Source organism: Symphalangus syndactylus, chromosome 6 (genome assembly GCF_028878055.3).
Source record: "Symphalangus syndactylus isolate Jambi chromosome 6, NHGRI_mSymSyn1-v2.1_pri, whole genome shotgun sequence".
In the NCBI taxonomy this organism is placed as follows: Eukaryota; Metazoa; Chordata; class Mammalia; order Primates; family Hylobatidae; genus Symphalangus; species Symphalangus syndactylus.
Genome location: NC_072428.2, coordinates 44,777,097 through 44,797,316, shown reverse-complemented (window position 1 = coordinate 44,797,316; position 20,220 = coordinate 44,777,097). Strand labels below are relative to the sequence as shown.

At 49.1% G+C, this 20,220-nt stretch overlaps 1 protein-coding gene across 2 annotated transcripts in view; it reads right to left on the bottom strand.

Moving 5' to 3' along the window:
- The window catches only part of GALNT18 (polypeptide N-acetylgalactosaminyltransferase 18), a 351,559-nt gene that overhangs the window by 169,165 nt on the left and 162,174 nt on the right, over window positions 1-20,220 (bottom strand). For both annotated transcript variants that reach the window (XM_055282415.2, XM_055282416.2), the window contains exon 2: window positions 6,947-7,139. In XM_055282415.2, the coding sequence (XP_055138390.1) occupies window positions 6,947-7,139 (193 nt within the window). The remainder of the gene's footprint in view (window positions 1-6,946; window positions 7,140-20,220) is intronic.

Here is a 20,220-nt window from a genome sequence, read left to right as displayed (position 1 = left end):
GGCCTACCTACTCCTGCTGGAGCCATCTCCCTCCTCCCCCAGGACCACCTGCAGAATTTGTGGGGCCCAGTGCAAAAGGAAAACGCAGTGCCCTGTTTAAAAATTACTGTTATGAACTTTAATATAGTGACAGCAGAGCATTAAACCATCACAGAGCCTTTCTTGTTCCAGGATCCTGTGCAACAGGCTGCATACTGTCTTGTTTTCCTAATACTAATACTGTCACTGTAACAAATTATTATAAACTTGGTGGCTTAAAACAACACAAATTTATCATCTCATCATGCTGGAGGTCAGAAGTCCAACACAGTTCTCGCTGGGCTGGAATCGGGGTGTGCAGCACTGCATTGCTTTCTCAGGAGGACCTATTTTCTTGCTTTTTCCAGCAACTTGAGGCTGCTCACGTTCCTTCCCTCATGACTCTCTCCCATCTTCAAAGCCATCAGTGGCTGCTGAAGTCTTTCTCACATTGCCATCTCTCTGGTTGATCTTTTGCCTCCCTCTTCCACTTTTAAGTGCCCTTGGGGTTAGACTGGGCCCAGCCAATGAATCCAGGAAAACTTCCTTAGTTTAAAGCCATCTGATCAGCAACCTTCATTCCATCTGCAACCATAGTTCCCCCTTGCCATGTAACATTACATACTCATAGGTATGGGGGATTAGGATGTGGACCTCTTTGGGAGGCCATTATTCTGTCTACCCATGAAGCCAGGACCCCCAAAGTTCAAAGATCCCAGATGTCTCTCTAGAGTCTGGACTGTTAAAACAATCTGGCCCACCGAACACTCACAGCCTCATGAAATGCTCCCTAACCTGCTCCCAGGGAGACCAGTGCCCCTGGCTCTGGGCTGTATTCTTTGTTTGCTACTATCCTGTCCTGCTTCTTAATCACTTTGATGCTCACAAAGGATTATCTCCAGCTCCAGACCCAGGGCTCTTTTGTGAGCCTATGTGTGGATCTGTCCCAGTTATCCCCACCTAGGGCTGCAGAACATATTCCGACCGCCTTTGCCAATCCCTCATGTCCTAGCCCCAAGCCCTAACCACTTGTCAAACCCAAGAGCCAGTCCATCCTAACCCCTGGGAGAGAGGGACATGGGCCTCAGGGGACACTGGTGAGAAGGGCAAAGTCATTACTGATAAGGCTCAGGAGCCTCTGAAGATCTCCTGGCAAGAGGCAGGAGGCAGTGCCTGCCAGAGGCTCTGCCCTGAGCTGCCTTGGAGGGAGGCCATAGAGTTGCCATGGAAACACAACAACCCTGGAGCTTGAGACCAGAGCCCCCACTTCTATCCACACCCACGATCCCTTAGGCTTTCCTGTGCCCCTTGTTTGGAAATAGCCACTTCTTGCAGAAAAGAATGTGACATGAGTCTGAGGCCGAAGCTGCAGAACTGGAGAGCACACATGTGCCACCTGCCTGGCCTGGCTATCACTGGGGTGAGAAGCCCACCTTCCCGAATCACCTCACACTGGCTAGCTCACTTCAACCCTGCACTGTCCTCCTTCTCCACAACTCACACCCATCTTTTCAGTGACCTCCCAAAAGATGTCCCCTCCTCCTACCTCTCCACCCCTTGGGCAAAGGACTTCCTCAGTCGCTTTCTCACATCTCCATTTTTCAAAAAGAAATGATGTTTCACTTACACACAGTAAAATGCACAGAGCTTCAGTGTATAGTTCAATGAGTTTTGGCATGTGTACGCCTCTGTAGTCCACACCCCAATTGAGACTTGATGTTTCCTTTTTCTCTTCTTGCCCCTGCTAGATTATTTTGGAGCCTACCAATAAGGAGAAAGAGGGTGGACACCAAGAGGCCGGAGGAAGCACACAGAGAGAGCCACAGGACATCTGGAGCCTGCAGCTGGGGCCATAGGGGATGGAGCTGGGTCCAGCCAGGCTGGGATGAAGACTTTCTGCCCTTCAACCCTGAGACTAGGTATCTTCCCAGACCAGGAAGGAAGCAAATGAACCCCTGCCCAGCCCTGGCCAAGGCCCCACATGGATGAGGTCCAGGAGGCTTCACCAGAGGAGTCTGAAGTATCCTGTCTCCCCCAGGTCTTCCCATCTGGATGGCTGAGGAGTCTGCTCTACTGCTGCTACAACACTGCAAGGAGGATGAATGGCATTTTGATTTCCCCAGGAGCCAAGGGGCCTGGATCCTTGAGGAAGTTTGTCCCCTCTTTGTGCAGATGAGGTTGGAAAAACTGGCACACTTCCTATGCCTATTACATATTCATAGGAGTGGGGGATTAGGGTGTGGACATCTTTGGGAGGCCATCATTCTGCCTATCCATGAAGCCAGGACCCCCCAGAGTTCAAAGATCCCAGATGTCTCTCTAGAGTCTGGACTGTTAAAACAACACTCCCCAGTGAAGTCGGCACAGGGAGGTGCCTTGCAGATGCCACCCCCCAGGCCCCGCCTCCCTGCTGCAGAGAGGTGCCTTGCAGATGCCACCCTCCAGGCCCTGCCTCCCTGCCACAGAGGCACCAGAGGGACAGTGCTTCTGTGGCCATCACATCCAGGCCACTGCCTTACTAAAAGCCTGTGAGGACAAGTCCTCCCCACCATGGAGCCTGGGAAACGGTCAGCAGACTCGCCCTCCCTCCAACCTCTGTCTGGGTTCCCATCTCAATGTAAACTCCAGGAGATATCTGTCCGACTCTTTGTTGGGTGCCCAGCACATGATGAGTACTCGGTAAATGTTGGCTGGATGAAAAAATAAATGAGGCCTAGCAACTGGCTGGACCGATGTTTTTCCTTCTAGTTTTGTCCTGTCTTGTGTATAAGGCACTGAGCATAGCGTGGTCCTATCTCAGCCACATGACAAGCTGGGTCAGATTACATCTTTCAGCACCAAGAAAAAAACGAGACAAAATAAGTGACTAGCTAGAGGTGAGAGAAAGGAGGGTGGGCAGGATTCTGAACACTCACTTTCGGATCTAGGAATGAAGCCAAGAATAACATCAGGGTTAGAATTTGGAAGAGTAGGGCCAAGAATACCAAGAGCAAAGTGTGGAATACAAGCAGCAGGGACAGAAGTCCCAAAGAGCAAACCGGAATTCACAAGAGGCACAAGGGCTCCGGCTATGGAAAGAGCCACACAGCATGAATCTTCCAGAGACCGCAGTGCCTGTGGGCTTCCTCTCCACATGCTGACCCACATCCCCTCAGTCCAAATCCCAACATTAGCCAGAGCCCAGGCAGCATCCTGAGCCTTGGCAACAAGCCTTGGTTCCACGTTCACTAAAACAGTTTTTTCCAACATGTAGATGCCGACCTTCCTCCCTCCAAAACTGATCAGCAAATGCTCAGGGCTATATTGTTAAAGCGGGCCTGCCACTCCCATTAGAGTGACACAAATGGATGCCTCAAGGCAGTGTAGGACAGTGGTTACGTGCACAAATTCTGTTGCCAGACCACCTGCCCCAGCTCTGCCACTAGTGACCTTGGGCAAGAGATATCATCTCCCCATGCCTCAGTTTCCTCTTCTGTAAGATGGAGGCTAATCACAGGACCTACCTCAGAAGGTTTTACTGTGAAGACTCAAGGAGTTCTTATAAATTAAGTGACAAACATATGCCTGAAAACATGGCTTATCCTATATAAATGTTTGCCAGTGTCGTTTGAAATAGGATGAGAGTAAAATTTTGGAAAGATGTTTCCAAAATGAATTAAGCAGGATGAGCCAAGCAATGGCCTTGTTACAAGGCAGGGATGTTTTTATGGAAATTAACAGACAAAAGGAAGCACTGTTTTACCTAAGCACATGCTTGTTTTGTGTGGTCCACCAACAGCTCTCCAATCTTGGGCATGCGTCTGGCACGTGAGCTGAAATAGAGCTAGACAGAGCCTTCCAAGTACATGTGCAAAGAGAACCCTCCCCTGTTAAAGCCACTTTCACAGAGCCCTCCCTGAGGAGTGAGGAGGCTCTGCTCTGCCTTTTATCAGAGATTCTGTTTTTCTGTCTGGAAAAAGGGGCTGACAGAAGTTGCTTGGTGCCACGGGGGAGGTGTGGAAGCTCCACAGACTGTAAAGTTCTGTGCAGAGGGAAGGTCTTTCTATAAGGACGATTGCTCCTCTCCAGCAGCTCAGGAGAAAACTGCAGAATTCTGCCCACCTAAAGTCCTTCAGAGTTCCTCCCTCTCTCAGGCAAATTCCTCCCACAGATGAGAGTGGGTGGGGCACTCCTCTCAGTTGAAGATGAAGGGCTCCCGCATGCGCTCTCATTGTGCAGCACTGCGCACAGTCAAATAAACAACGGTGGGCCGATGTCAAAGCCACGATCTGGCATCTGAGACATGGGCTTAAGGCTCAGCTCAGCTGCTTATCTGACTCTGTTACCTCAGACAACACTCTTTCCGCTCTTCAGTTTCCTCAACTCAAACGGGAAGAATCTACCATTGCCTGGCGTACCTTCACTGCAGTGTTACTGTGGTCCAAATGGGAAGGGCATTATCGGCACGTCCAGCACTGTGGGAATCCCAGTTGTTGTTATAACCAGGTTACAATCTGTAAAAGCCACTCTTTCCTTGGCTTCCTTTTCATTTTCCCTTTAATTTTGAACAAATACGGATTGAGCTGTGCCTGTGTTTTGTAACAGATTGACTGAAAAGTCCATGGCTCTTCTTCTGGCCAAGGCCATGGCCAAGTCCCCTGCAGGAACTAGAGTGCCCTATTCCTGATGATCCCTTCTCCAGAGCCCCTGTGTGCTGCCCCCATCAGACCAGCTCCTCTCCAGAGCCAGGAGTGGTCTCTGCAGCTCCTCTGTGGACTGAGACCCTGTGACACTTAGCTGAGGTCACCTTCAGGATATTTCCAGAATCCAACCCCATGTCAGCACCTCCCCTGCTGCCATCATGGTCCAAGCCACCACTGCCTCTCACCTGGAAGCCTCTTAACTGGTCTCCATGCTCCCAGCCTTGCCCCCTCAGTCTGTTCTCAGCATAGCAGCCACAGGCACCTTTGCAAGTGACAATTAGCATATTGCTAATCTGCTCAAGCCCTTCCCATGGATCTCTGTCTCACAGAGTAAATGCCACACTCCTTGCAAAAGCCTATGAAGCCCTTCTCCTGGGATTCACCTTGACTGCACATCGGAATCACCCAGGAGCTCTAAACAATACTGAAGCTGAGTGCCACCCCAGAAACACTTATCTAATTGGTCTGGGGTGTGGTCTTGGCATCAGGATTGTTTTTTAAGGCTCACTTGATGTGTAGAATGTGCAGCAAGGTTGAGAACCACTGCCCTATTGATCTGCTTCCTGTTGCTCCTCTGGCCTCATCTCCAACTACTGCCCCCTTGCACACCCCGTTCCAGCCACAGGGGCCTCCTTCCTCTTCTTCAAACATGACATGGCATGCATGCTTCTGCCTCAGGGCCTTTGCACTTGCCACTTCTTCTGCCTGAAGCGTATTCCCCCCATCCTCCAACAGTACCCCCCATGGCTTGCTTCCTCTTCTTCTCCAGGTTTTTGCTCAAATGTCACTTCTTACTGAGGTCTTCTCTGACCACCCAGGAAAAATTGCAGCTCCCCACTCTTGTCCCAGGTGTCTCTCTCTCTCTCCGACTTTATATTTCTCCATAGCACTCACCACCATCTAACATACTGCATATTTGACCTCTTTGTTTTGTTTACTCTCTGTCTCCACCCAACTAGAATGCCAGCTCTGTGAAGCAGGGGTTTCTGTATGTTTTGTTCACTGCTTTGTCCCTTGTATTAGTCCATTCTTATGCTGCTATGAAGAAATACCTGTGACTGAGTAATTTACAAAGGAAAGAGGTTCAATTGACTCACAGTTCTGCATGGCTGGGGAGGCCTCAGGAAACTTACAATCATGGTGGAAGGCACCTCTTCACAGGGTGGCAGGAGAGAGAATGAGAGCCAGCAGGGAAAATGCCAGACGCTTATAAAACCATCAGATCTCATGAGAACTTACTCACTCTCATGAGAACAGTATGGGGAAAACATCCCCATGATTGAGTTACCTCCTACCCGGTCCCTCCCACAATACGTGGGGATTATGGGAACTACAATTCAAGATGAGATTTGGGTGGAGACACAGCCAAACCGTATCATCCCTGTATCTAGACTATGCTGGCACAGAAGTGCTTAATAAATGACCTGCAAGTGAAAGCATATTCTTCTCTCCCTTTGGACATCCGCAGCTGCTCTTTCATCTTAGCCCAGCCAGGTTCTCCCTGAGCCACAAACAACCATATCCAATTATACAGTATACAGCAGGTGTTCAATGAATGTCTGTGGAGCTGAACTCAATCTTCTCCCTAAAAGAACACAGCCTCCAAACCCAGCAGCAAGATCTTTCTCAAAGACTCCAGATATAAGCTCACTATGGTTTGCAGCTTTTAAAAAAATGTAAAAATGAGAAAAGGGGGAAAACACTGTGGGGGGAGCTCACAAAAATTAATGAGATTTTCTCAGCTGAGGTACGTGCCCACATTTTTAATAATAGGGAGTAATAAGAATTCTCACTGAACCTTAAAGGAACATCCTTCTGTAACAAAGAGAGAAGTCAAGACAGACTTCTCTGTCAGATGTAACAACTTGTTAGCCCTGCAAGATGGATGTACTTTAAAAACTAATTTACAGAAAAAAGATTATGCATAAAATGCAACTAATTGGGTTAAAATGACGTATAAACAGAAATGTGAGATTATTGTAGTGTCCTTAAAGAGTAAATTAAGTTGTTAATCCTCAAAATCTCTACTGGAAGAAAGCTTTGCCGCTACTCAGCTAATGGAGAAACTGAGGCTGAGGGAGGAGGAGAGTGACTTGCCTAACGCAAGCCGAGGGGACAGGCCCTGGCTGAAGCAGGAAAGGGACCCAAGAATCCAGGCGCCCAGTCCTGACTCTGTTCCCAGCACTCTGGGGACCCCATCTCCCCACAGGCAGGTCGACAAGGGCCCGGTCACTGACTCTGCTCACCCACTGGGTCTGAGGTCAGGCAGGGGCCGGTCCAGGGGCAGGCGGTCGCTGAGGTAGGCGTTGTAGCCGTAGTACTGGAATTGCTTCAGGGCCATGCGCCGGCCTTCGGGGCTGAGCTCCTGGCCCCAGTGTGCAAACAGAGAGGAGTCTGTGAAGGGCTCAGCCTCTGCCTCCTCAGGCTTGGCAGGAGCCTCTGGAGAAAGAAGGAACAGGAGACAGTGGGTCAGAGTGCACCCCTGCATGTGTTATAACAGTCCCTTTCCCTTCCTCATAAACAGCCTTTGGTAAAACAATCTTAGCCCCTTCTTTCCGGGTCAGGGCTGACTTGGGTTTTCATGCTTTCCAAAGACCCATTCATCCATGAATCCATCCATTCACCTAACCCACAACCACCAAGCACAGGAGATAGAGAAATACACCTGACAGGGTCTGCTGAGAAGCTAATGGATGTGACCCTGATGCCCCGTGGCTTCAAGTCAGGACCCCCTTTTTCCCCAGTCTGCCTCCCTGCCAGAGATGTTGGCCCCAGCCCTCAAGCTGGGCATCTGCTTCTCTGTCCCTAGCCTGTACCCCCATTTCCTGCAATTCCCAAGCCAACCCCACATTGAGGCACCCAAGCTGGGAGTCTACTCCTCCACCCAGTTCTTGCCAGCCCTTCTCCCTCTTCACCGTCTGGTCCTGCAGTGAGTTGCCTAGTGCACCATGTGACATTCACCTGGCTGTCAGCACCCCGGCCAGACTGCCTCCTGCTGCTTCCAGACACTGCCCACCAGAATAGCAAATCCATGACACAGGTGACAGCCAAGCCACACCCCACCTGCCCTGCGCTCTGGGCCCTGCTCATGGGAGCCCTGGGGGACTTGGTGGAGACAGCTCAAGGCCAGCACATGGTTTCCCAGGAACTTCCCAGAAAAATGGAGGGGAATCACTAACTGTGAGAGCAGAGGCTTTGAAGTCACACAGTCGTGGATTCCAGTCAGTGCTCCACCACGTCCTGGCTACATGACCATAGCACAGTCAACCTCCCAATGCCAAAATTCCCCCCCTAGAATGCAGAGATAATAATATCCAACCACCCGCCAGAGATTGTGAGGATTCCATTAAACAACATGTATAAAGCATTTAGATCAGTTTATGTCTCAGAACAAGTGCACAGCCAATGGCAATTAAGATTATTATAGCAAGGGAAGGTTATTGAAATCTCTCTTTTATGGGGGCTAAAAGATAGATCTTGATAGGATATGGGCTGATAGTCCAGGACTTTGGAGTTACTTCCCTGGGACAGGTCATCAGGTGAATCATTTGAGATCAGAAATCAGAGAAATTGGACAGAGTTGGCAAGCCCACTGGACAGGGCCTTCTGTGCTCACAAATACATGAGGGAAGTAAGAGATGGAACCAGGAGCCTGGAATGACAGTGATCAGAAAAAACAGAAGCAGGTCAGGGACAGGAGAGGCAGGCAGGAGAGGCAGGCAGGAGAGGCAGGCTTGGGACACCTGCCCACATCCCCTTGTTGGCCTGTATGGAGCCAATGGGTGCATGACCCACCTAGGTACAGGCTGGAGATGAGCAAGGAGCTAGAGTTCTGAAGTCTTCGAGGCTGCAGAGTTGGGGCTATGGACTGCCACCTCCTCTCACGTTGCTCTCCTAAAAGCCCCTCTGAGAGAGAGGAGACTGCCTGGGAACAAAAGAGGGAGGCTTCCATAACATAGGCTCCTCCTACCATGGAAGGGGTGCTCCAGTGGCAGGAAGCCTCCATCACCGGAAGCAGGCAGAGGCTATCAAGAGTAGAAGGGGACTTAGCAAGCCCACGATCCTGAAAGCAGAGATGCCAGAGACCTCAGTGTGAGAGATGCAAAAAAATCTGTAAACAAACTCCCAGGTGCTGAACTCACTGGGTGCACATGCATAAGGTACCTCTCTGGGCCACGTCCTCCAAATGGGACACCCTTTAACTCCTGGGATAACCATCAGAGCTAACACTTGACGAGTGCTCACTCCTACCATGAGCCAGGCTCTGTCCTAAGTATTTTCTCTTATCAACTCATCTCACCCTATAAGGTAGGAATTGTTGTCATCTTCATTTTATATATAAAGAAAGTGAGGCATAGAGAGAATAAAAAACTTGTCCAGGTTCACACAGAAGGAAGTGCAGTAGCTGCATTTCAATCCTGGGAAGGCTCTCCCCAGGCAGTGGTCCTCCCACTATGCTATACAGCCTCTATAAGGCAATGGGCTGCTAAAGTACGTGAAGTACAAAGACAAATGCGGCATACCATCTCGGTGACTGATTTTCCTTAAAGACATAAAAGCAAAGTCAGAAAATTAAACAGATTAGGATATACTGAAGAATAAAATGCAAACTATGCAAACACTTCTAAGACACAGCACTGTCAGGATTGCAGTGGCCTGCCCAAAGCTCCATCCCAGAACTTGCTCATTCTTCTCCCCTACTAGGCATGCTTGAAGGGTAGCACAAGCATGCATGATCTTGAAGGTCCTTGTTATCTCTAAAAAGATGTATGACTCATTCGTTTGGAATGGGGGGTAGTAAAAATCTAGATCAGTGAAACAACTGAATCATATAATATTTAAAAGAAATGTTGCTTTCTTTTAAGTTTATTGCTCTCGAATACCTAAATGGATATTACCAAGTAAAATGAGATCAGTTAATGGAAAATTATGATCCAAAATTAGGCCTGCATTGCATAATAATATATTATAAACATATTAAAGTCCTGGTGACACCACATGCTCCTACCTTTTCACTCAGTATGGACACAAAGGATGACAAACTCAAAGCTAGTGAGTCCTGAAAGATGAGGTGGGGAGCCTACAGCAAGAAAGATGTAATATTTGTTGAATTTCTGCCAAGAGTCAAGCACTGCGATAGGTCATTTCCTTTATCGAATGTTGCCTCTCTTCCTCCTCACTGGTGCAACTCCACAGAGCAGGACCACATCTGACTTGACCCCTGCTAGACTGCCAGCTCCTAGCACAGTAACTGCTTCTTACAAGGGACTCACTCAATAGATCATTTCAAAATACATCAGTTAATAAGTAACCCATAGTGGTTAGACACAGTGAAACCAAAAGTGAAAAGGTTAAGTGTCTAATCCAAGGCCACCCAGTCCCAGTGTGTCAGTGACATCGAATAAAGGCCTGGCTCCTCCAAATTCCACATTCTTTTCTTTATATCAGGGGTGGCAAACCATGGTCCAAGGGCCACCACTTGTTTCTGTAAATAAAGTTTTATTAGAACACAGTCACATCCACTTGTTAACGTATTCTCTTTGGAGCTGAAGAGCAGAGTTGAGTATGTAGAACAGAGATGATATGATCTGGAAACACTATCTGATTCTTTAAAAAAAAAAAAAAAAGTGTGCCACCCCCGACCCTTTCCCCAGCCCTGTCTGCCTTGTACCTTAGAGTTGACTCTCCTGAGGTAAGGAGGCCTTGCCTCTCTGAACTCTATTTAATTTTCTTTACTTCCAAAGAATTGGTTAAGAACACTGGCTGTGGAGTCAGAATCCTAGGGTTTATCCTCCAGCTCTACCATTTGCCAATTTGGTCCACCTCACCCTGAGCCTCAGTTTCCTCTTCTTGAAAATGGGGTTGATAATAATAGTGCCTTCTTCATAGAACATTTGTGAGGATAAATGAGATGGTCAGTTAAGGAGCTTGGCACAGTGCCTGGCACATAGTAAGCTCTCCATAAACACTGCTGAAACCCCCACAAAGCCCACAGCCCTATCGGGCCGCTGGAGTTCGGGTGGGAAGGTGACATTGCCAAGGCCCCCAGCTCTGGAAGATGCTGACACCGTCCCGCCCCACATGAAGGCTTTCCATGTCCATAGACAAGTGGTCTATGCTTAACCAGACCTAGACTCCACTCGTGTCTCCAGTGAGGAAACAGGCCTACATGGTCATCCAGCAAAGGGGACCACCGTTGGCATAAGGGGGACAGGCAAAGAGGCCTCGGAGAAGTGTCTGGGCTGGGTCTTCTACAGAGGTCCTGGGGTGTTTGGCATATCTGGTGATACCCAGACCCTCTGATGTCTGGCATCTAGGGATGAGGCATCTTCCAGGAGTGGACTCTGGCTGAAGCCCCTGCAGGGATTCAGACCTACCTGGGCATGTCTGACCAACTGATGAGGTGACTCAAGAGAAGCACATCTCCAGGGGCTGAGGACTCCCCAGAAGGGCCCATTCGAGGCAGAGATTGAGCAGGACACAGTGAACTCTGTGAGTTGCAAAGCCAGAGCGTGTGAAGGAGAGTATTTGGAGGATTCTGAGCACAACACAGAGGCTGTTACTCACCCCCTGCCCTCACCCAGCCCTGAGTGCTTGTCTGGGTCCCAGGGAGAAACAGGATGAAAGGGAAAGTGAAGGGGCTGCTTCACCAGAAAGCCATGCTTGGGGCCCAAGCGGTGCTTGAGTCAGGGAAGGCAGAAGGAAAGGGATGATGTGATTAGGGCAGGTTGGGGAGCCCCCAGTGTGGCCTGAGGAGACCCCTCGGCCAGGGGAAACATTACCATGCCATGTCCTTCTCTGATCAGAACCCTCCAAGGGCCTTCCGCCACCTTCTTGCTAAACACCTGCAAGGCCCAGCACTCACCTCCCATCTCTGCCCCTGGTTTTCTCCTCTCCAGCCACACCGGCCACTCATCAGATTCACCAGGCACACCTCACCTGAGTGCCTCAGCTGCAGCATTTCCCTGCACATCCTCCTGGCCAGTTCCCTCACTTCTATGTCTTTACTCAAAAGTCACTTTCTCAGCAAACCCTATCCTGAACATCCAGCCCTCTCCCCAGTTTTTACATATATAGTCTCTGATATGGTTTGGCTATGTCCCCACCCAAATCTCATGCTGAATTGCAGCTCCTATAATTCCACGTGTTGTGGGAGGGACCTGGTGGAGGTAATTGAATCATGGGTGCAAGTCTTTCCCATGCTGTTCTCACGATAGTGAATAACCAACAAGAGATCTGATGGTTTTATAAAGGGGAGCTTCCCTGCACATGCTCTCTTCCCTGCCACCATGTAAGATGTGCTTTTGCTCCTCTTTCACCTTCCACCATGATTGTGAGGCCTCCCAGTCATATGGAACGGTGAGTCCATTAAGCCTCCTTTTCTTTATAAATTATCCAGTCTCACTTATGTCTTTCTTAGCAGCATGAGAACAAACTAATACAGTCTCCATTCATTTTGCTTCTTGTTTGTTTCCCTGACTGGAATGTGGCTATGTGAGGTCAGGCATTTGCTTTGTTCTCTGTTGAGTCCCTCAGACTCAGAACAGCATCTGGCACCTAGTAGGTGCTCAACCAATACCAGTAAAATGAACCAATAGGGCATTAGCAGTGGGTCGTGGTGGGAGTCAGAAAACTCCCTGCCTACTAGAGATTCCCCAAATCTTTCAGAGGGAGTAGAAAGGGGGCTGCAGTCCTGTGCCAGCAGGTAGGAGCACAAAGCCAGTGAAGGCATGGCCAGGGCAAATTCCAGCTGTGTGCAGTTAATTCCTCCCCAGTTCACTTAAGCAAATGATTGTGCACAGTTACACAGACTGACAGGGCACGTTTAAGAGCTTCTCAGGTAGTTCCACAAAATATGGTCAATGATAAGCAATCTCCACTGCTCTCCCAGGACTCCTCTGTAAATCTCTTATACCAGAGAATTACCAGGCTTCTCTCCCAAGTATCCAGAATAGGACTGTGCATGGAGTAATTACCCCCAAAATATAGGGAGAAGGAAGATAAGGAGGGAGGCAGGGAGAGAAGGAGGCTGTGTCTTCTTCTTGCCTCTCTCTCTCTCTCTTTCAAATCTCACCAAGAAAGGCTCAGAATCAAAAAGATTCCACTGAAGGGTCCAAACATCCCTCCTCCCAGAAACCCAGGCACAAAGGGCAATGAGGTGGGAAGACCCAGAGACTCTAGAAAACTGACCTAAGATGGCCTCAGGAAGTGTCCAGCTCAAACCACAGAGCCACAGAGAGCGAGAGAGTCAGATCAGGAGTTCTCTTCCTTCCTTGAAACCTAGCCCGCAGTGTCCCCAAAGCTCTGGCAGACACGTTGATACCTGTCTTCCCTCCGGAGTCTCCTCAGTCTCCAAGATGCTCATTACAGAAATCCTCACCATCAAGCCCTGAGGGGAGGATTCCCTCCAGAGGACACTAATCACTCCACCCTTGAAGAGAAAGGTACAGTTGACGGGTCTGTGCAAAGCATGACATTTCTGACATCAACAGGCAAACAGGCTGACTCCTTCCTCATTGTTGACATTGAAATTCTCCCTGAGGGACCCAGCAAGCAGTCATTCCTGCTCATCCCCAGGGTGTGGGGAGCTGCAGCTTGGCCAGCCCTATTCAGAGAGGCTCCCTGATGGCTGTGCTTCCTTTGTTTGCTTGGAGCCTTGGAGCTCACTGTCAGCTTTGCCCACAAAGGGTGTTAACCCCTTTTATCAGCTAAGTAACAAATATTTAAGCAAGTTTATTCTATGCCAAGCTTATTGCTTGGGTATTGAAATATTAAGATTACTCAGATGTGTTCCCTATCCTCATACAGCATCCAACTTAGTGGGAAAAGCAAATACATAGAGAATGTAATCATTGCTCTGATCAAGGGTGTATAAGATGCCATTGGGTCCCTGTAGGTGAGGGGAAATGAGGCAGAGGGAAGGCTTCCTAAAGGAAAGGTTGCTTGAAGTGAGGGGAAATGGGGCAGAGGGAAGGCTTCCTAAAGGAAAGGATGCTTGAATTGAATAATAAGTGCGATCCTCAAGCTCACTCCAGGGAAGTACACCCCAAAGTAGAGGCCAAGAAGAACCAGGATGCAGGAGGAGGAAAGACCATTCTGTGGGGCTCAAAGCTGCTAGACAGGTGGCTGTACAGATCTGAAGCCAAGAAGCCAGACCCAGAGCATCCAGAGCCTCAGCAGGCTGGGAGTAGCCCATGGATGGGGGCAGGAAGAACCACAGTGAAGACTGCACGACTGAAAGCCTTGGAATTAGCATTATTATTTGGAAATAGTTTCTGAACCTACAGGCAAGTATCCCAAAGCCCAGCATGGTAAGCATCACAAAAAGGTACTCTCTAAAGTGGCACTGGGTGCAGTGACTCATGCCTGTAAACTCGGCACTTTGGGAGGCCAAGGTGGGCATATTGCTTGAGCCCAGGAGTTTAAGACCAGCCTGGGTAACATGCAGAAACCCCATCTCTACTAAAAATACAAAAATTAGCCATGCATGGTGGTGTACACCTGTAGCCCCAGCTACTCAGGAGGTTGAGGCAGGAGGATCACTTGAGCCCAGGAGGTTGAGGCTGCAGTGAGCTTTGCCACCGCACTCCAGCCTAACAGAGCAAAACCCTGTCTCAAACAAAACAAACCACAAAGTGGCAAAGTGCATTATTTGGGGTCCAACTGCAGGCTGATCTTGGGTGTCTACTCTAAAAGCTTTATCCCTGGAGCTGATTCCCTAGTACAGTATACCCCAATTCCATTGCACTGCACCTACCTCTCCTAGAATGTAGGTTTAATCAATCTTATCATAGATAAGAGAAAACTGCAGCTGGAGACATTAAGGGGCTTATTGCTGAGCTCACAGTCCTGACCACAGCCCTAACTGCAAATTATGCGCCAAGACTTGTTGTCTGACTTGAGGACTGGAGATACTTTAGTCCCCAGGAGGCTACTCACTTGGTCTGTACTGGTTCAAACTAGTTGTTAAACTATTGAAATACCTTCCTGGTGGTGGCAAACAGCTGCTGCCTAAAATACCTCCAGGGCCCCCCTGTAACCCCAGGTGCTCTGGACCTTTTCTTGGAACACTCCAGTTCTTTTCACCAATCAGCAACTCAAAGGCCCAGCCAAGAACCCCAGGATTCTGCTCTAGGCTGTGTTGAGCATTCCTGTCAATTGGTTAGTACTGTCCCTTGCCAGTTGATTGCCAAGTATATTTTGACTACCACTTGCTTGAGTCCTTCCTAGGTGGGCCCCTGTGAATGAGAGTGATGGGTTTCTGGAGACCCACTCACTCAGGTCATTTGCTTCCCCATGGTCATGCCCAGTCCTTATTGTACATGACCTGTTTTTCAAAAAGTTCTACCAATGATCACATAGGGCACCTGGAAAATGCCATTATGTGGTCTCAGTGATATGCCCACGGTGCCTGACACACAGCCCATTGATAAGAGTGGAGCTTACAGATGCATCCTGACAGGTCCATGCTAATTCACGGAGACAGGTGGGAAGCGGGGCAGGAAAGAGCTTGCAAAGCTTTGAGCAATGAATGCAACAAAAGCCACAGCTCTGAGCGTTGTGCATGGGCTAATTGGCCAAGCAAGAGGAGCACATCTGGAGGCCCTGCCAAGACTTTTGAGGCTCCTGAAGCCACCGATGCTGAAAGTAGGAATTCCTGCATGAAGAGTTCTGCTTCAGTGGGCTGTCCACACAAAGCACTGGCCCCACTGGCTCATGCTCCAAGATTGTGGTGGTACTGAGACTGCACAATGGAGTGGGGAGGAAACGGGCTTCAGAGTGAAAGGGGTATTGTAATGCTGCCCAGCCCCGTCTAGGTCTGACTGCCTCACCTTCTAGGACCAGATCCCTGCAGATCCCCTTCTGCTGAAGCTGAGTCATTTTGCCAGCTCCTGCCATCGCTGGAGATAGAAATTCTGAGGTGCCGGTGGCTTTTTGGAGAAACTGCAGGAGAGGCTATAGCCTGGACCTCTTCCTAGGCAAGAATCTAGCGCTCACATCTGCTCCCTGGATTGGAGGACAAGGGAATCGGAGGAGTCAAATGGCATGGTTGCTGCTGGAGGTCAAAGTGGTTTAGGGCTCCCACCTCAAGGTTGGGCCGCAGGAATGGTCAAGTCCTACCGAAGGGTCAGACAGAGCCACCCAGGACGCAGCTCACCTGGCTGAGGACCCCTGGCCCACTGCCCAAGCTGGTCTGTGCGCTGTCTGGGAGTGGCAGCTCTGCTTCTTTTCCCTCGGTTTGTGCACCTAGGGATGTGTTCCCAGGAAGCCAATGGAGCCTTCATGTTTCTTGTGGTTTACTCAGTTTACTGTGTCCCTCTCTCAGGCAGAGGGGATCGCTAAGAAGGCTTTGAGGGTGGGTGGGGAGAGGGGGCTAGCTTTTGCCCTGCAGCCAGTTCTGTAGCCACTGCTATTTCTGTTTCTGCCCTCAGGCCATGCTCATAGCAAAGCTCTGGTTGTTTGGTGATAAGATCCAGAACCCAGTGAGAGGAGGCAGGAGAAACTAGGACAGGCAGGTTGGGGTGCCAGGCATCTGTCTGCCATGGGCCCCGAGACCCTGTGTCTGAAGTGCACTTGGAGTGCAGACCCAGATGGTCCTGTCTCCTGGTCCTCCTCCCAGAGTGCACTGGGGACCCCTTCTCTCCCCACTTCTGGGTCTGCTATTTGTTCTCTTTTGGGAAAGACCCAGAGTCCCTTCAAGCCTTCACTTTCTTCACTTGCGAGATGGAAACCGACTGTCAGAGGTCACTGTGAAGTCAGCTTTGGGAAAGATGAAAGCTAAGCATCAAATAATGCAGCAAGCATTGCTGAATATTCCAGATAAGAATTCATAAAGAATGTTTTCCTTTTCTTCCACTCCCCATTTTAAAAACAGCTTTACTGAGGTATAATTTATATACCATAAAATTCACCCATTTTAAATGTACAATTCAATGATTTTTTTAAAAAACTTTTCTTCCACTCCTGCAGTGCATTGTTGCATGCTTTATTTTGGGTTAAAAAGAAGAGGGCTAATTGAATGTTCAGAAATGTACATTTCTCTTGTCGGCTTTCAGTAAACTCTTGCCCGCTGACTTCCAATGATGAGAAGTCAACATTATTCCCATTAAAGAGCTTGATGCTTGGGCCTTGCCCGAGAAGCCCAGACCATGTTTGCAGAGCATCAAAGCCCAGTTCACCCGAGCACTGCTAATGAGGGCAGGACTCACACCACCATGCAGAGGGGTCACATCATAAACAGCCGGAACAGCAGAGTTCAGCCTCGGCTGCCTTCAGCTTGCCATCTGCTGCGTTGCCTTCACAGCCTGCAGGCCTGCCCTCCTCTGTCTTCCAAACACCCAGCCTTGAGATCCAAATCCCAGCCTTTGTGCCTGGTCCCAGCCAAAGCCAGGCACTGAGACATGTGGAAAGCCCACTGGTCTGGGAGATAGGAAGCCTCGACCTAACCTCATCTCCAACACTGGGCAAATCCCCAGCTCCCTGGGCCCTGTTTCTCTTCTGTAAGATGGAGCCAGTGTTTGCGTTTTACTTGAGTGAGAAGGGGGACTTCGGAACATCATAGCAGTACTCTTCTTATATCCAGCAAAGCAAGATGTTATGCCTCTGCTTGTGATTAGGCTCCCAAATGACAATTTTCAGATTTTTGAAAACATTCTTTAATATGTCAAGTGCCCAAATAATGGTAAGTAAATGCACTATTCTGTTGATGGAGGGCTTCCCTTGTTCTCTGTTTCTAGAGTTGCATTCAAACATGAGCCGAAGGTCTTTTGCCAATGGCCCCCACAATTAGGCTTTCTCTTCCTGGAACCCTCAGAGCTGCCAAAAGAATGAAGTGGAATCTGACAGCAAAGAGCTTGGAACTAATCAGGAGGAAGGAGCCCTGACAGTCTCAGGTCCAATACTATTAAAATCCTCTGCACAAGGACTTTATTCAGCATGGCAAAGGCAAATCCAGGACGGCCTCCTCTGACACCTGAACAGTGTTGCAGGGAAGAAGAGAGGCTTCTTCAGGGTGCCTCAGCCCAGAGTAGGGTGGGGTCTGCCATCCAAGAGATGCCCCACTGCAAGGCCAAGTGCAGACTCCATTAGGGGCTGAGACCATCAGACCAAGGAGCTCTGGAGGCAGCTCTGCCCTGGATTGGCTGTGTGACCCTCAACAAGCTCTTAAACCTCTCTGAAGCTCAGCTTGCTGTTGAATGTGGATAATAATGTCTATGTCTAAGCTTGTTGCAAAGATTAAGTGAGATGATGGACACCTGGAAAGTGCTTAGCAAACCATCAGATAGGTGGTAAAGTGTATTAATAGTTTCCTATGGCACTCTAGCAAACAACCACAAACTTAGTAGCTTGACAATGCAAACGTACTATCTTACAGTTCTGAAGGTAAGAAGTCTGACAGGCGTCTCACTGGGCAAAAATCTAGGTGTTGGTAGGGCCATTCTCCTTTCTGGAAGCTCTGGAGGAGAGATTCTGTCACCATGCCCTTCCCAGTTTCCAGAGGCTGCCTGCATTCCTTGGCTTATGGCCTCTTCCTCTGTCTTCGAAGCCCACCACAGTGGGTCAAGTCCATCCCACTTCGCAGCACTCTGCTCTTCTCTTCAGCCCCCTCTGCCACATTCAAGGACCCCTATGGTTGCATTAGGCACACCTGGGCAATACAGGCTACTCTCGCTCTTTAAAAGTCAGCTGAATTCGCAACCTTAATTCCCTACGCAACCTTAGTTCCCTTCTGCATTGTAAGGTAACATATTCACAGGTTTCAGGGATTAGGATGTATACATCTTTGAGAGGCCATTATTCTGCTATCATAGCAAGAGTCCAATCATTGTGTGGCTTTTCCCATCTATTAAAAAGAGATTCTAATACTTCACTCACAGGGTTATAGTGAGGAAAAATACCAATAGCTGACATTTGTAAAGAGCCTACCATGTCCAACCCTACTGTGAGCAAAACGGCTCTGTCCACCCCAAAACTCACTGAGTGTGAACACACCCCGTACAATCTGGGCAGGGCTGTCATCCAGGTTCTCCGAAGGTGCAGCGCACCTGAGGGCTGCAGGTGGCCATGAGCTGTGGAGGGGCCTTATCTCTGCCCACTCCTACCTGACCTTGAAGCCCTTTTGGCCTTTCCTCCCTCGTACACTCACTAACGAGGAAGAAAGGAGAGCCCTAGCTGGTGCACGGCAGGGACTGAGGCAGTCGCCCTCCTGCCTCCCTGTTTCTTCCTGACCCACACAGACGGAATCATTACAGTGTCCATCTGGCTTCCTGCTACTGTTCTTTGGACTTAGGTGTTGGTATTTGGCTACTCTAAGTGTGGCTTTCAAAACTCCCTAAAGCTGCAGTTCTATTGTTAGTTTGTTGTTGCTTTTATTTGGGGAGGGGGATTCAGAATCCTCTGAGAAAAAATGTTAAAATTGCTTTTCTTTATAAACTACCCAGTCTCAAGTATTCTTTTATAGCAATGCAAAACAGAGTAAGACAGCCAGGGATACAGGCATTTGGCCCTGCACCCTGGGAGGTACTGGCAAGAGTTAGGGAAGGCAACTCCAGCTAGGTGGACTAGGACTCAGGAAGGGTGGTGGGTCCCAGCAAAAGACCAGAGTCAGTTCAGTCTGGGCTGACATGGCAGGCAAAGGACAGGAAGACATCTGACTCTGCAAGCTTAGTCCAGATACTACAGGATGATCTCTCTCAGTCAGAAAAATCCCACTCCACTCCTGACAGGCTGGCACTGCTGGGTCTTTCCTCCCCTGCAAGGGGGACTTCTGGGCCTGGGTGTGTCTGAGTGTGCGGCTGGGATGGCTAGTGCAGGTAGGAGCAGCAGGGCTCAGTGTGTGCACACACACTCACAGAAGTAGAAATAGCCTTGATTAGAAATTATGCAGAATGAAAGCTGCTATTAAAGGGTCACGTTTTTACACTCCATGCCAACTACCTAAAGTACATGTAAAAAAACTCGTTTTAGACAGTGACAAATGTCTGTATCTTAGGAACCAGAATTTATATGTGCCATTACTTGCTACTTTAAAGCAACCCTTTAAAGCTAGAATTCTGCCTAGGAGAGATATAATAAACTCTGAAGCACATACCGTTATCCCCCCCGCTCCCACCCGCCACCGAGCTGACAGCCTGGAGCTGACACCCGGACTTCTAAATATACACTACACTGTTCACACATAAAACAGTGTTCCCAGTGTTTCCACACATCAATCTATTGGAATGAACAAGCTGGACCAACCCTGCTAATGTTAAAGAGGCATGCTTCCCTGACACAGACACACAGATGGGAACAGCTGGGCTGGACAGGGAGAAAGCAGTGTGGCCCTTGCCAGTAGGACAGCCTGCAGCCCAGAACAACGCCAGACACCTGCTGCAGCCATGACTACTTTCGAGGCTCTGCTACAAGAGTCCTTGCTTTGGGAAACCTGCAGCCTGAATGAAGCTGCAAAAATCATATGTACCTTTTCTCTGTAATATTACTCTATCATGTGCTCCCCTGTCTCAAACAGCCTCTCCCA